This window comes from Cavia porcellus, unplaced genomic scaffold (genome assembly GCF_034190915.1).
Source record: "Cavia porcellus strain 051 isolate PalLab524CR breed Dunkin Hartley unplaced genomic scaffold, mCavPor4.1 scaffold_7, whole genome shotgun sequence".
Classification (NCBI taxonomy): Eukaryota; Metazoa; Chordata; class Mammalia; order Rodentia; family Caviidae; genus Cavia; species Cavia porcellus.
This window is the reverse complement of record NW_026947490.1, coordinates 55,777,852-55,793,021: the sequence shown is the minus strand read 5'-3', so window position 1 is coordinate 55,793,021 and position 15,170 is coordinate 55,777,852. Positions and strand designations below refer to the sequence as shown.

The 15,170-nt window shown below is 42.5% G+C and overlaps 1 protein-coding gene across 1 annotated transcript in view; it reads left to right on the top strand.

The window, feature by feature from the left end:
- Window positions 1-14,397, top strand: part of Dpt (dermatopontin) — a 30,109-nt gene extending 15,712 nt beyond the window's left edge. The window contains exons 2-4 of the mRNA XM_003468713.4: window positions 22-147; window positions 11,143-11,250; window positions 13,294-14,397. Of these exons, the coding sequence (XP_003468761.1) occupies window positions 22-147; window positions 11,143-11,250; window positions 13,294-13,360 (301 nt within the window). The 3' untranslated portion in view covers window positions 13,361-14,397. The remainder of the gene's footprint in view (window positions 1-21; window positions 148-11,142; window positions 11,251-13,293) is intronic.
- The last annotated feature ends 773 nt before the right edge of the window (window positions 14,398-15,170 follow it).

The window sequence follows — 15,170 nt, the reverse complement described above, 5'->3', positions numbered from 1 at the left end:
GTGCCATCCTTTTCTCTGCAGGTACCAGACGTGCTCCAGCAACGGACTGGTGGCGGGATTCCAGAGCCGGTACTTCGAGTCAGTGTTGGACCGGGAATGGCAATTTTACTGCTGTCGTTACAGCAAGAGGTGCCCATATTCCTGCTGGTGAGTCTGAGAGTCAAATCCAATCTCTGGCGACCCATGATGCTAGAGTTGGCTGAGTGTAGCTAACTTGTTCAGGCTGAACTCAAACTTATGACCCTTCTGCCTCAGCCTCCTTGAGGGCCCGGGTTACAGGCATGTGCCACTGTGCCCAGCTTGGGGTGCCAAGTTCTGAGCTGAGCCTCTGAATCCTTATGCTTTTTCTCTATGTAATGGAATTTTCTCATTACAGCCAAGGCTACAAGACCTGTTTGAGACTTATCATTCTGCAGTCCCTCTGGAAGAAGCGTGGCTAGAGTTTAGTTTAGTTACAGAGAAAAAGATGCTTCCATTTCTTCATGAATTTGCCATCAGCCCCTATGCTTTGCTGCTTTTCTCCCTATGGCTTCTACCAACTTCCTCCTCTCCAGCTTCCTAGTTGAATATGAGAGTGTATATATATTTATTTACCATGATAACTCATAACATGACTTGTTTCAAGTCCTTTGGTGAGGCAAACAAGTCAGGCATGTCTGTCAACCTCTGAAGATTGGCTCACCCAAGTGATTTATCTCTGCCCAATTTAATTCTTGTTCTCTACAGCCAATGTCCCTGCACAAAACCCCAAAAGGCCCACACTGCCCCTAGGGAAGCACTGTTTCTTCAAAAGTCACAACAAATAGTAAACTCCAAGCTCAAGGTCAGCTGGTACTGTAGCTTCAGGAGGGAGCAAGACTTTCATACAGGAGACTTTACTCCATTGTAGGAAGTGAGCAGGCGTGGCTAGGGTGGATGATCAAATTGTGATAGGTCCTGGGTCAAAGACCTAAAAGTCTACCTGGGTGAGTAGGGGGAAGAAGGCTGGTGTGGGAGGAAAACATTCATGAATTTCTGTCTGCACTGGCAGCTCCTTACAACCTTCTCCTTCTGTTTTCCCTTCCTCCAGAACCTTCTGTAGCCACGACCTCTAGCAAACACTTTCTGCCTCCAGACTCTCAGTTTATCACTGAAAATGAGAGCTGCTTTCTAAATTTTACAAATTCTGATAAACCATTGGCCTTTTCTCCAGGGGGGAATGTACTTAGCATGCTCATGCAAAGTTTACTGAAGGTGACGAGAGTCTTCCAGCTCCCCAAGGTGGTTCATGGACACACTATTAAGGATCCTTGCACAGCTCAGATTGAAACCTGCAGGACCGTTAGATCCTTGGGGTGCTGTGAGTTCCTGAAATGTCTCCACTCCAGAGATGGCTTCGCAAAGGGCCATGCAGAGGAGGAGATGGGTTTCAAAGATGAGAGGGCAGGAGCCTGACTGCCTGCTGTGGCGTGAAGGATCTTCCCCCTCGCCCCGCTGAGCATCTGCCACCAGAAGGGCACTTCCTGTAATGAAATAGCTCCCTAGCAGGGCTCTGATGCCAGTGAAAATGTCAATAAAAGAGCAGGCAAAAACTAGCACTCAAGATGTTCCTGCAAACGGCACACTATTGAGTTTTCTCGTTGTGAAACAAGAGCACATCAGGATTGGGGCCCGTGTGGCCCAGAGCAGTGAGTTCAGGAGCAGGAGGAAGGGTAAGCAGACAGAAGGAAGCTCTGCGGGTCACAAAGGGGAGGGTGGAGGATCAGCAGCCTCAGGCACAGGAGGAACCGGTGTACGAAGCCTGTGCCCGTCCCTGGTCTCGCACACACACACACACTCACACACACACACACACACACATACCCAGAACAGCATTTCCACTGCACTTGAATTCTCATCCATGGCTTCCTCTCTCTACCTGGACTGCCAGTATCTTGAGGTAGGAGCACCAACCTTGGTATTGCTAATGCCTAAGACAGTACGTGGAACACAGTGTTGCTAATAATGTGCAGTTAAATAACCCTAGAGGGCATGCAGCATACAGTGAGATGTCCCAAGGAATATGGTTTTTTAAATTTCTTTAAATTCCACTCCCCCATCTACCTACCTCTGCTCTATAATATCAGCCCTACAGAAGCAGCGATCTTCATACTAATGTATTCAAAGCTCTTCCAGTAATGTAAGACACACAGCAGAACATTTGTTAAGTGAATGAAAGACTTCAAATTGCTGGTTGGGTTTTGAGAATTATGTGAGATACCTGCCTGGCACTGCCAATGGTAAAATGGAGCTGCTCAGTCTTAAAGCAATGTATCAGTCCAATTTCCATTGCTGAAACAAAATACCTGACATTCACAATTTAAAGGAGGTGCAGCTTATGTTTAACTCATGGTTTCAGAAGATTTAGTCCATGGTCAGCAGGTTCCAAGGCAGGTACATTGTGACAAAAGGGCATGGTGGCACAAAGCCACTCACATTATGGTGGTCAGGAAGCAGAGCACATAGGAATAATGCTAGAGAAGAAGGAGCTGGGGCCAGACATAGTCTTCAGGGTCAACCCCAGACCAGCCAGAAGTATTTTACTAATCTGCTAGGAGTTTGCCCAGCTAATCCAGTTGAAAACCAGAATTAACCTTCATAGTGTCCCTCCAATTGAGGAAGAGACCAACCTCTACACCAGAGAACAAGATTTCCAAGGGTAAATTGTGCCCAGGAACAGGTCAGATCCTGGCCCTGTAGGGAGCAAAACTTATCACTGGAATTGGATATGCAGAGATACAACGAGTGGGTCACCTCAGAAAGTCTGTTAGGGTACACTGACTATTCTTCCCCAGGCAAAGGAGGAGGATCTGGGAAGCCACACTCCGCATTACTAAAGCCAAAGATCTCTGTGAGGATGAATGAGAGTCTGCCAAGCAGAATGACAATGGGGAGCAGGCCTATGGCTTTGGGTGATCAGTCAGACAGGAACCTAAGGCTCGCTGATTTAAAGAAAGCTGTCAGACTACAGAGGTACAGAGTAGAGGGAACTAAGGGTAGCACTAAGGAGAGACACCCAAATCTTCTTTTCCTCCTATGTTCAGCAGATCTCTGTGATCTGTGTTAAAACTCCAAGCATTTTTCTTGAAGTTTACTCTGTTTACTTGGATGCCAAGACCTGAAATGGATAGGTCTTTATGTCTCAATTTCCACTATTGTTCTAGTGATGCTCCAGACTCATTAGACCGTGTTCAGTAGTCACCTGGGGCTGGTTCCGGCTTATCACAAATGCTAGATGCCCTTCCTCTCACATAATTTAGAAAGGACTATGCCATCTCCCTTAGATACAGCTTATGCATTAAGATGCTAAGAATTTCATGAGTGTGCCGTCTTAGTTACTTTTCACTCATTGCTGAGACAAAATAACTAATGCCCAAAGTTAGGGGAAAAGGTCTATTTCTTACAGTTCTTGGAGGTTTCAGTACACAGTTGGCTCCAAGGCAACGTGGTAGAGCAATCATTCATGGCTGCTGCAAACAGCAAAGGAGAAACTGGCAAAAGAGAGAGGCAAACCTTCTTCCCACCATTACAGACTATCCTGGCTCCACCCCTAGGCAGATGTAGCACTCACACCACCAATCAGAGCGCCAGACAATGAACCAATCACAAATGCATGATTACATGAGGCTTGGGACACTGCCATAAATCATGACATTCCACCCCTGGGCCCAAAAGACTCACATCACTTATACAAAAGACATTTAGTCCATCTCCAAGAATTGCCAAAGTCCTAACAGTTTCAGCCTTGCTGAGAAGGCCAAGTCCCAAGGATTGGGAGCCACTGACATAAACCATGACATATGCAGGTTTAAGACTTTGTAGGAACAAAGTCTTACTGCTAACAGTTGACAAATAGCCTCAAATCCTTCCTCTTCTCCCACTAAACCCCATGCTTAGACACACCGTTGTTTGTCAGAACCATCAGATAGAGGAGAGAACTGCTTGGAAAGGCATGGCAACTCACTTCTAACACAAACCCCACTAACCTTTGCTTCAGTTTGGTTGGCTTTATTTTTGACAGCTTCATGTTAGAGCCAAGAGATACCAGGGTGGCGAAAGCAAATGGGGCTTTTTCAAAAAGAAAAGGCAAAAATAAAAGAATGTGGAATACGCACTAAGCACCACAGCGCAGTGTATGACTCACCATCCCACAGGTGTCTAGACATTTTAGTGGCATCCTTAAATTTCCTGAGTCCTGTTACTTTATGTCTTTCTAAATTGAATGAAGCCTCCAGGGCATAAATTAGGTCTTCCTCTTTCAACATCTGTACATATTGCCTGCTACAAAACAGACCCCTAATAAATTTGCAAATACCTGCACATTTCAAACCCCCTAGGAACAGGAAGAATGGTGAAACCTGCTTTTGCTCTGATGATGTTTTGTAGGTTATAAACATTTATTTGCTCCACATTATTTTATTTGATCTTTTAAAAATCCCTACAGATTGAAGTGAGAACTCTTTCCAACACCTTCCCGGATTGAAGGTGCTGATTATATTCTTATTTGAAACTCTTCCTTCCATCACTTTAACTGGCTTGAATTACCTGCCAGGGAACTGACACTCCTGGGTAGGAACCACTCTTTTCCTCCTCCATTTTGGAAGATGCTCTGCAGCACTGTTGTGAGCTAGTTTAAGGATTCTGAAATATTAAAATGATGGGCTGGAAAAACCAAATCACCAACCAACTCCCAAGTGAGAATAGGATTTATTTGTTTGTTGGGAACCAAGATACTGCTTCATTTCAGTGTGAGTAGCTCCCTGGTGGCTATGATAGCATCACTTCATTCTGGCAGGAAAGTGAATTCCTGTTAGATGCGGACACACTGTCCCCACTGGATTAGACGACTATGTAAATTTTACACATATTTATTTATACAAGAAAATTTCAAATTCTTAGTCTAGTAGTCTGTAAACCACAAACACATGTCAGTGGAGGAGCCAAAGTCCTTCAGAGATGAAGTACTTGTCCCTCTCCAAGGAGCTTCAGCTCTTACACAGTGTATTAGTTTGTCTCTTGAATGGCACAGGCGTGTGTCCCAGGAATCAAGAGTTTTCAATTGAGCAACCCCTTCTTCCCCTAAATTATATTTCTTCCAATCCTTGATCATTCATTAGGGTCACTAGACAATGCATTTTGGAAGACAAAATATGCATAAGCTGAGATCACCTTTACATTTTCATTCATCTTATAAATTCTATGATTCTCAGACTTTCTATCCACCACTGCCTACCTCTCTTCTCTCTGTGCCCAAACCCTATGCCAGAGAGTGATTGCTCTTAGTTCCTGAATAATTTGAATTAACAACAACACAATCACACTCAAAGCATCCCATCAGAGTTAATCTCTCATTCCTGTCCTCTTCATTCAGATCTGAGTACAAGGTGGGGTGCGTTTGCAAGACCACTCCCTGTGAAACACTGTCTCGAGGAAGAGCCCCAGGCCTTTCCGTCATGGTGCCTGCCTCCCCTGACCCTTCCTGGTCAGCCTCTTCCAGCACATTTCCCAGAGACTTCTCCCTGGTGAGAAGGGCAGTTTCTGCATTGACTGCTCCTGGCAAATTAGAAGTTATTACGAAGATGGTGTTAACCATACTTTAGAAGATAGGGATGGAGCATTAGGTTGTATGTGACTTCCATTAGGATGAAATACTTCTGTGCCCTCCAACAAGCACTGGAGAGCATCCCTCTGGCAGAAAACAGCCCCTTGGAGCTTGAGCAAAATCAATCACCCCTCTCATTAGCTAGAGTGGCTGTCATAATTACTGAGCTGTATTTATAACTCAGATATGTATTTCCTGTCTTCGTATGGGTAACTCACTCGTCCCCATGCTCAGACATCAAAAGCAGACATTCCAGAGATGCGACTGATTGAGACCTGGTTAACCCAAGCCTGGCCCTGCTAGCTGCTTAGAACAAAACATACCTCTCAGATACAGACTAAATCTGTTTCTTTATTCTACCTAGTCTTCTCCTGCTACAGGATCCTAAAGCAAATCATCATTTCTCTATTCATTAATTAATTTAATCAGCCCGTCAGTGAATGTGAATGGGTATAAAATAAGTACAATTCATAGATTTTTATTGAGTCCCTAATGATGATGTCTTTTATTGAATGATATCTATTCTGCGATCATATTAACTCACTTAATCCCTACACACAGAAATTATACTACTATTCTACAGATGAGGGAGCTGAGAAGTAGAAGTTGTAACTTGATTCAAATAGGTCTATTAGTCTCCAAACCCCAGATTTCAGTCTCAGTGGAAGGACTAAGACCTACACAGGCAAAACACTGGGAAACAATACAATAGGTATCTTGTAGCAAAAACAGAAAAGAAAGTGTTATTTTAATTGGAGAGGAGATGATGGAATGGAGGTGTCTCTACTTGATGCTTAGGCCCAGGATGGTCATGATGTAATATGGTCAACAAAAGTCAAAGTGAGTCAGAACACATGTGCTGCTGACCAGCACTACGCTTGGACAGAGAGCTAGAAACATCCTGCAAAAGAGCATCTGAAAACTGCTCAAGAGTGTTCCTCTTCTAATTTAAGCCATAGATATCTCTGAAACTATATTCCCTTGTGTCATGATATGTATCTTAAATGTTTGAAATATGAACCTCCCAAATGTCACATGAGGACATGAACATTTGACATTCTTTCTTACATCCCCAGAGCCACGGGGTTCAGGCTGTTTGTGCAGAGGACACTTAGGTGACTGCAAGTCCTAGTCATTTGATCCCATTTGGCCATTCTCCAACTCCTTGGTAAGGGAACAAGGATACTTGCTCTTTTGGGGGTGGATTTTGTTCTGTCTTTGAAAAATAATTCAGTCAGCTTCTGCTGCAACACCTGATAAGGATGCCAGGGCATTAACATCATCTAAATCAAAATATTCTCATTCCTTGTAGCTTACCTGAAAAATTATTGTGCTAGAGGGTTAATCATGAACTGATTGCATTTACTAAAGAAAAATTATCAATAATCTGCCTGTCAGAAAGGCCCGTCTTATTTTTAGCTAACAATGGAACAAAGAGCAACTGAAATACATCAGATTCACACACACTGAGTTTCTCTCTCATGCCTTCTTCAGCATTAATCAAAATGATGCGTAGGATGGCATACACCAATGACTTATCAAAGCACTCACTATGTTCGTCATTTGTATGAGATAATGCTGGTGTTTTCTCATTTTCACTGTGAAGAATCTGTGGTTTCCCCTGAAGAGTAGAATAGGATCAAGGAGGCAATTCTTGCTGACTTGAGGCCATCACAAAAGACTACATTTCTTAACACGAATATTAATAGGAGCAAATGTCCCAAAGGGAATCCTCCAGGACAAATCCTCTGAATGACCTATATGCCCCAACTGTCTGCAAGCCAGGCAGCTGTAATAGGCAGATCTCAGAGCTGTATATTGGACATTAGAGGCATTCACTCCATAACCAGTAAGGTCTAGTGGATATAGATTTCCACACAATCTTTTTTAAAGTTTGTTGGTACATTTTAGATATAATGATCATGTTCTTCATAGAGAATTTGTACCCATACATAATATACTGTGATTCTGCTTTCTTTTCCTAATACATCAAGCTACCTCATGTTGAAGAATAAACTGAAACCCAGTTCCCACCCAAACTTCTGACAAAGAGTAAAATTGGTCACCTTATGGAAATACATTGTAGCTCTCTACCCCTTTTCAGAATGATTTTGCAACAGCTCATTCTGTGACATTGTATCAGTGAGCACATATTCATTGAGTAGAGTTAAATCTGTTGATAATGTTAGCGCTTAAAAAATCTTAGATGAGAGAATCCTATACAGTGTTGAAACATCTTTCAGTTGGGACTGGCTTTCTTCAACTCATAAGTTAGTCTTTCTTTCTGGTCTTCATCCCATTTGACACAGATGCTGTACATGTAGTCCTGTGTGATCACACTGTCTCCTCCTTGTGACTCTGGCAAAACCCTGTTTCTTGTTTTGCCTGGAGACAAGAGGAAAAGAATTGAGGAGTGAGAAATGGTAACCCAATAGACCTGGCATGACTTGGGCATGAATACACACACACACACACACACACACACACAGTTTTTGAAAGGGGATAAGAATGGTTCCCTGTAGGAGTACTTTAAACATAGACTTATTTCAATAAGTTGAATGAAGACACCTTCCTGATCTATCCTACCACTCGTCTTCCAAGCCAAAGACTTCTCTGGTTGTTTTAATAGATCTAGAAAAGTGTAGTAATGCTTAATAGAAAGTGATTTTGCCAAAAAGCTGCCTAGATTGACCTAGTAATTCACAAGAAAGCTGGAACCATACTGAACTTTTTCCCAGTGCCAGAGCCAATGGAACTCTAGCCAGTCTGCTTCCTTGTAGCCTCTTTTTAATTTCCTGGTAAATCTCTGTGCCCTGTCTCAGTGTCTAGCTAGGAAAGTTTAATTTTTTTCTCACAGGAGATATGACAGGGATTTTTTTTTAAAGTTGTGCGTGCGTGCATGCATGCATGTGTGTGATGTCACCAACAGCTAACTGAAGACACATTTGTCTGGTTCAAAAATACAGACTCTTGGGCCATATTGAGACAAAAGTTCTTGCTATACATGGTGTTTAGGAGAGTCACTTTCTACTAATTGTTGGGGCCATTCCTCCCTCTACATTTTTAGTTTTCCAAAGTAGCAGTGATTTCCATCAGTATCTAACCTTCTTCATCATCTTCCTTACCCTAGAGTTCTGTAAAGTAGGATGAATTCCATCTCATGGTTTTATGATAAAAGCAAAATAGTGACAATCAAAAACTTAAAAAGCAAGCCTGAAAGAGACCAAGATATAAAAGTACCAGTGAGAATCAACCTACTTTCTCCAGCCCATTCTAGATAGCCACCCTCAAACAGGCTTCCCAGTAAAACTGTCCAACTGGGCTGGCAGTTCCAGTCTGTTCACTACCAAAGATAAAGTCCTAGAGAATCCTTATCAAAGAAAATACTGGATGGCTATTTTCCTACTGCTGGAGCTTAAAACATTATTATTTGTTTAAAAATTCAAGTTGTCTGTTCCTATTTTATTCCAAATGTATTTAGCTATCCAAGTGATTTGGGGACAGATCAAAGTGTAAACTCTCAAAAAATTAAAACCTGGCATGATAATTTCCAAATTGTTTTGGCAACTGAATTTAGCCTAATGCACTATCACCAAAAACAGATAGTACCTTAGCAGAAATAAAATATTTTTGTAATTAACTTTCATACATTATATCTAAACAGTGCTTCCAAAGTTCTGGAAAATATTTTATGTTCCCTAAAGTAAAAACCTCCCCTCCAACAATTCCCTTTCTTTGGATAAATTTAGTGCAGTTCTTGTCAGAATGATCATAGATAACAAACCAATGGGTTCCAAAACCTAATTAGATCCACTTATGAGCCAGTTAACTGACTGACTTTTTCATCAAGAAAGTCTGGCCTCTTGAGAAGCACAAAATAGGTTTCTGAAGTAGCAAAACCTCATTTCCCTTCAAAAGCAATTACACATAGGTCGGAGCTTGGCATGTGATTAAGCACAATTGCATTTTAAGAAAAGACAAATCAGAGAATAAGAAAATGGACTAATGTGGGAATAAAAATGGCTATGAGCCAAGAGAGCAAAGATTCAGGTTCTCACTGACTCCCAGGGATCTGGTCTGACCATTGACCTTGCAGTACCCAAGCACAGAGATCCTTCTTCCCAGGAGTCCTGACAGCTTATATATCAGGCTTCTCAGGATCTCATGACAATCTTCACATTCTTGAGAAACAGATCACCATTCTGGATAGGACAAGACCCTCCTGTCATCAATGCACAATGATCTGGGAAATACAGATTAAATTAAATTACTGGCACTCAATAACTAGATGCTTTGGGCTGGGGATTTAGCTCAGCGATGTAAGTGCCTGACTTGCAAGCGCATGGTCGTGAGTTCAATCCCCAGTACCGGAAAAAAATAAATAAATAAATAACTAGATGTTTGCTGAGCAGACTTGGGAGTCCAGATAAGCTTTGAAAGGGGCAATGATCCCTAGCAACAAAGCCTTCATGAAACTATAGTAGATTTATTCTACTACAGAACATACAACATATGATTGAAACATATGGTGAATGTTTAAATTTAGTAGATTTACTATGATAAAACACACGTTACCATTAACGTCCCTCAAAATATTCTCGATTGACTCAAAAACACTCATCCCATTGTTCTTTCCACTTTCCGAAGCAGTTCTGGAGGTCCTTTTTTGTGAGGGTCTCTAGTTGCATTGTATGGCTGCCATGTCCTGAATCCATTCAAGACATTTAACTTTCATGGTCACTTTGACTTTGAGAAAGAGCTAGAAGCTGGACAGTGCTAGGTCCAGTGAATAAGGTGGATGAGGACATGCCATAATAGTTTTAAGAGCCTGTCTTTCTGTGGGAAGGCACTTGGCCACAGCAGTTACTGTAATTTTTTATACCTCATAAAGACAAAAATATAATTATGGGTAAGGAAAAAAAACCCTCCACCTTTGTGGATATTGCATTTTAGTTAAATATTTTTGAACATTTCTTTGACTATGACTCATGATAGGAAATAAATATTTAACTCGCACATGTTATATCATATGAGTACACACACATACATTTGACACAATACTTTTACACACACAAATGAGCCTATCTTTTATACACACAGCATATTCTCTGATATTCTGTTGTATTTTATTTCTTCTTTGTTAAAGTTGGTCATAACCAATTCAACTGATTTTGTGATCTAACAATGAGTCATAATCCACAGTTGGCAAACACTGTGCTACCTGAGTTGAAAAGAATGGAACTAACATTGATATTATTCAGTGTTACTTCAAAGCTGGAAGACTACATTATGTCTTTGTCAGTGTAAAGTTTAAAAGGAGGATGAAAAGGGACCGAAGAGCTCTGTCGTTTTGCAGCTTGGAGTGGATTTTTGAAGATGGACTAACTTCAGTTTTGATCTCCCAAAGGGTCCAAACTTCACCTCTTTGTAATATGCCTTTGGTTTGCTCCCAGCAATAATAATGTATTGAAAAAAAAAAAACACACAACTTTTCCCTCTAATCCTTTGTTGTCTCCATGTAGGCTGACCACAGAGTATCCAGGCCATTACGGAGAGGAAATGGACATGGTTTCCTACAACTATGATTACTATATCCGAGGAGCCACAACCACTTTCTCTGCAGTGGAAAGGTGAGAACAATGGCTGTTTCTTCGTGGGCTGGGACTCACAGGGAGTGGAGGCTAACTCCATGCAAGGACTATGTTTGCAGGAATTTTGGTCTGGGATTTTCCTATTTTAGTTTCTTCTTTAAGAATTAACTAAGGGTTTGGCTGTTGGTCAGGAAAAAATGAGAAATGAGTTATCCTCTGGAACTCAGTTCATCATGGTGCCCTGATGATGGATTCCAGCTTGCCTGAGAAAGGAGTCCTAAACACGGTGTCCCTGTATGCTTTAAATTCTTCCCATCGCTGAATTCAAGGAGAATTTTTGTCACTAAGCATGAAAAGAGAAAGACAAAAATGATTAAAGAAGCATCTGCTGTCAATCAGGACCCTTTCTTGTCCAGCGCCTCTATCTGATCACATTTTAGGCTGTTGGAAAGGAGAGAAAAGGGAGAGAGATGAGGCAGAAGGACCATGCAAGACCTACTGTCTGTGCCTGTTTTGGTGGCTCTTATACAAAACATTGGGCTGGAATATTTCTAAACAATATAAATTTAACTCTTAAAAGAGCAGGATGAATGCCTGGCCATAAAACCTTGTTTATCTTTGCCTTTTAGTACATAGATACCTAAAACCTTGCTGCAGTAATGAAATTCATTTGGTAAACACACATGCCAGCTGTTTGCTGAAGTCCTAAAACAAGTTATGGCCACTGTTGACATTTGCAGGAGCAAATGCCAATAAAAAGCCCATCACCCAGTCCCTAGAAAACCTGTCCTGGGGTTTCTGTTCCCCATTGCTCTACAACAAAAAGTCTGGAGCAGCCTGTAGGAACAATAAAGCCTCCTTAATCTGTAGGGACAGAGGGCACTGCCCCTCACAGCACTGCCAGCGGTCAGCCCCCCTGCCAGTCAGCTGAGCTAATAGCAGGCCTGGCATCAAAGTGAAACTGAACTGGAAAGAGCCCTGAGTTTAAAATAAAGAAAAGGACATCATCATGCTTTGAAAAGATTTTCATGATTAGATGCAGAGAAATTCTTTGCTTTTGCCCTTTATTAGGACCATGTAAAGGGCATGAGAGTCACATCCTGAGGTGCTATGGGCACCTCGTTAGGGAGACAGAGCAGTTCTTCAAATTGAAAACCCAGATCTGAGTCTAAGATGTGGACTCCGCCATCATCACCAATTCCCTGTGTCCCCTTGGAGAAATTCACTTGTTTCTCTGAACCTGCTGCTTCAGGGAAACAATGGATCACTGTGAAAATTATTGAGGAAACATGTTGAACTCAGTACAATGCTGGAAATATTGAAGTGCACATTGCATAATAGTTGTAATTGTGATTCTCGTTATTCAATGCCGTTCGGCCACAGGAGTGCCAGGCCTAATAGATTTTACTAAATGGCTGAATGAAGAGCATTACTTTGTCCCTAGCAAAGAACATTCCTTGGCACATACCCAGACCATGTTTTTCAAAACCGGACAATCCTGTTCTCTAAGATTCGTCTCCACCACTTTAACAATAAGCAGCTCCATTTCTGATGGGCCAGAATAGCTGGCATTCTCTTTCTCGCTTTGAGGAGTTCTTGGTTGCTTTCCCTTTCCCTTCTTTTCTCTGTGATGGTACTCTCTGAAAAAGAAGGCTACCCTCGGAGGTCTGGAACCCAGCACAGGTGAGTGCTCTGTGAAAGGAACAATGAGAAGAGAGACTGATGACCTTTTAAGATGCTTCACAGTGGAATAGATTTCATGTTAAGCAAGCGTTTTTGCTCCAAGCTGTTAGCCTAGAGCCCCTTGAGGTACTGTGGGAGCAACATGGAGAGCAACCACCAGCAACCCCCGAGAGCCTCCCCATGGCCAGTACCCACGCTGGTCCCCATTAAGGGTCATTCTGCCCTTGAAGACCTGTTGGTTCAGTAGAGAAGGCTTCTAACAGCAAAACTGAGGTTATGTATCCTTCTGTTTCTGAGACCCTGCAAATATCCTTCTTTATTCCCCTCCACTCCAGGTGTGGTTTTTCCTACAGCAGGTAACTGTTCTCATTGACATTAATTTTTTGACTCTCCCAACAGGGATCGCCAGTGGAAGTTCATAATGTGCCGGATGACTGATTACGACTGTGAATTTGCAAGTGTTTAGATTTGTCATCCACTAAAGCTGGGTACAGGGAGAGGGGCCGGGTGTCCTGAGGGTGTCGCATATGTTTAACATCGGTTGGAACTCCTGTAGCTGTCTCTACTGCTCTCTTTTTTCCTCTTGGAGCTGGAAGCTTCAGTGCCAGCTTCCTGGGCTGCTTGCCTAGGGTCACATTTACAATGAAATTGTGCTTTTCACTTTTAACACACTCCATGGCAACGGTCTTCCATGACTGGGGATGGCTTTCTTACATACCACAGGTACATATAGCAAGCACGCTTCCAGCCCACCTCCTGGAGCACAGCCTTGTGACTGCTGTCACTGTAAAATTAGCTTCAAGCGCAGCATGGTGAACCTGGATGACGGGAGGGCCACAGCTTACGGAGGGGTACAATGAAGGCACCTAAGTCTACTCAACTGATGACCAGGGTCCTCACTAAGTTCAGCCTTCAGCCTTAAGGGGACATGTATCCTCTTTCCCTCTCACAGGAACAGTGTGTGTTGCCAAATCCAAGTGCGGAGCTCTGTGCTCCAGAAGTGAAAGAGGGAGGTGGAAAGGTTTGAGGGCAGAGCTGAATGAAAGACTTAGGGTAGGAAGAAGTTCTTCAATTTAATGATGAGTGCTACCAAACCCAGAGATGAAAATGACTATGGGGACAGTGGTGCCTATGTGAAACCGCCAGGAAGGTAAAAGTAATGAAAAGAGAAATGTCAGAGAATGGGGCTCAGATTGGAACCCTGGGGAGATGAGAGTGGCCAAGTGGCTTTAGAGTCATCAGTAACTAGAGACTAGAGGCTGCCCAGGACTCCTGGGCAGGTTGACATGTGCCTGGTCACCTTGGAGTACCACTGAAAATCTACCTGGACTGGTCCAGGTGGGAAGGCTGCCCTGAGGATCCAATTCTACTTGTGGTATCTCAGAAATGTCTTCTGCAGAGGTGGTCCTAGCTCTTTTGCTCCTCTGATGCTTCTTTCCCCAGCCATTTATATTCTCCCTTCATAACAAAAATAAAAAAATAAATACATGAATAGTTGGCAAATTTCAAGAGTCTTTTTTTTTTTTTTTTTTTTTTTTTTTTTTTTTTTTTTTTTTTGCTTTCTAGTGTTCTAAAAATACTATTTAACATTGTGGTTTATACCAAAACACCAGGAATGACAATGGCAGGGCATGGTTGAGAGTGATCAAGTATTTAAAACAAAGTTGTAAATCTTTACTTAAGGTTGAACAAAAGATAGAAACACGTCTCTCTGATTTTCAGTCTAGCTGTTGAGTCTTTCCTTAGTATCCTTCAGCTCTCCACATCCCAACGTGTGACATACAATTGTAACCATAAGAAGTCCCTCTTTCCTTTGTCCACAGTTTGCTTTCCTCTTCTGATCTCTGTTGCCTTCCCTCATTCTCTTTCCAGGGTGCCCAAGAAAAAACCCAGCTGAGCAGAAACGAGGGATGCGCTTTGCTAAACCCTGAGATGGTCGGGATAGTGAACCCAGCCAGTGGCGGCATTTCTCACTGCTGGATCCCAGCATCATGATGCCAGGAGGCAGCTGAGGGGGTCCTTTTTCTTTGCTCTGAAACACTTTTTCCTCTCGCAGTCTTTTTTGTCTCTTCCATTTCACTGTTTCTGCCTTTCTGGCAACTTCAACTCACCATAAGAAGCTTTCTGGTGTTATTTTTCACAAAGGGAGCCATTAATATTTTAGCAACTGCAGCACTCGTTCGGGATGACAGCTCAGAAGTGGCCTCAGTTGTGTGTAGAGAGAGCCGGTGGGAGAGAGATGAACCGTGCTGATTGGCTGACTGGGTGGCCAATCA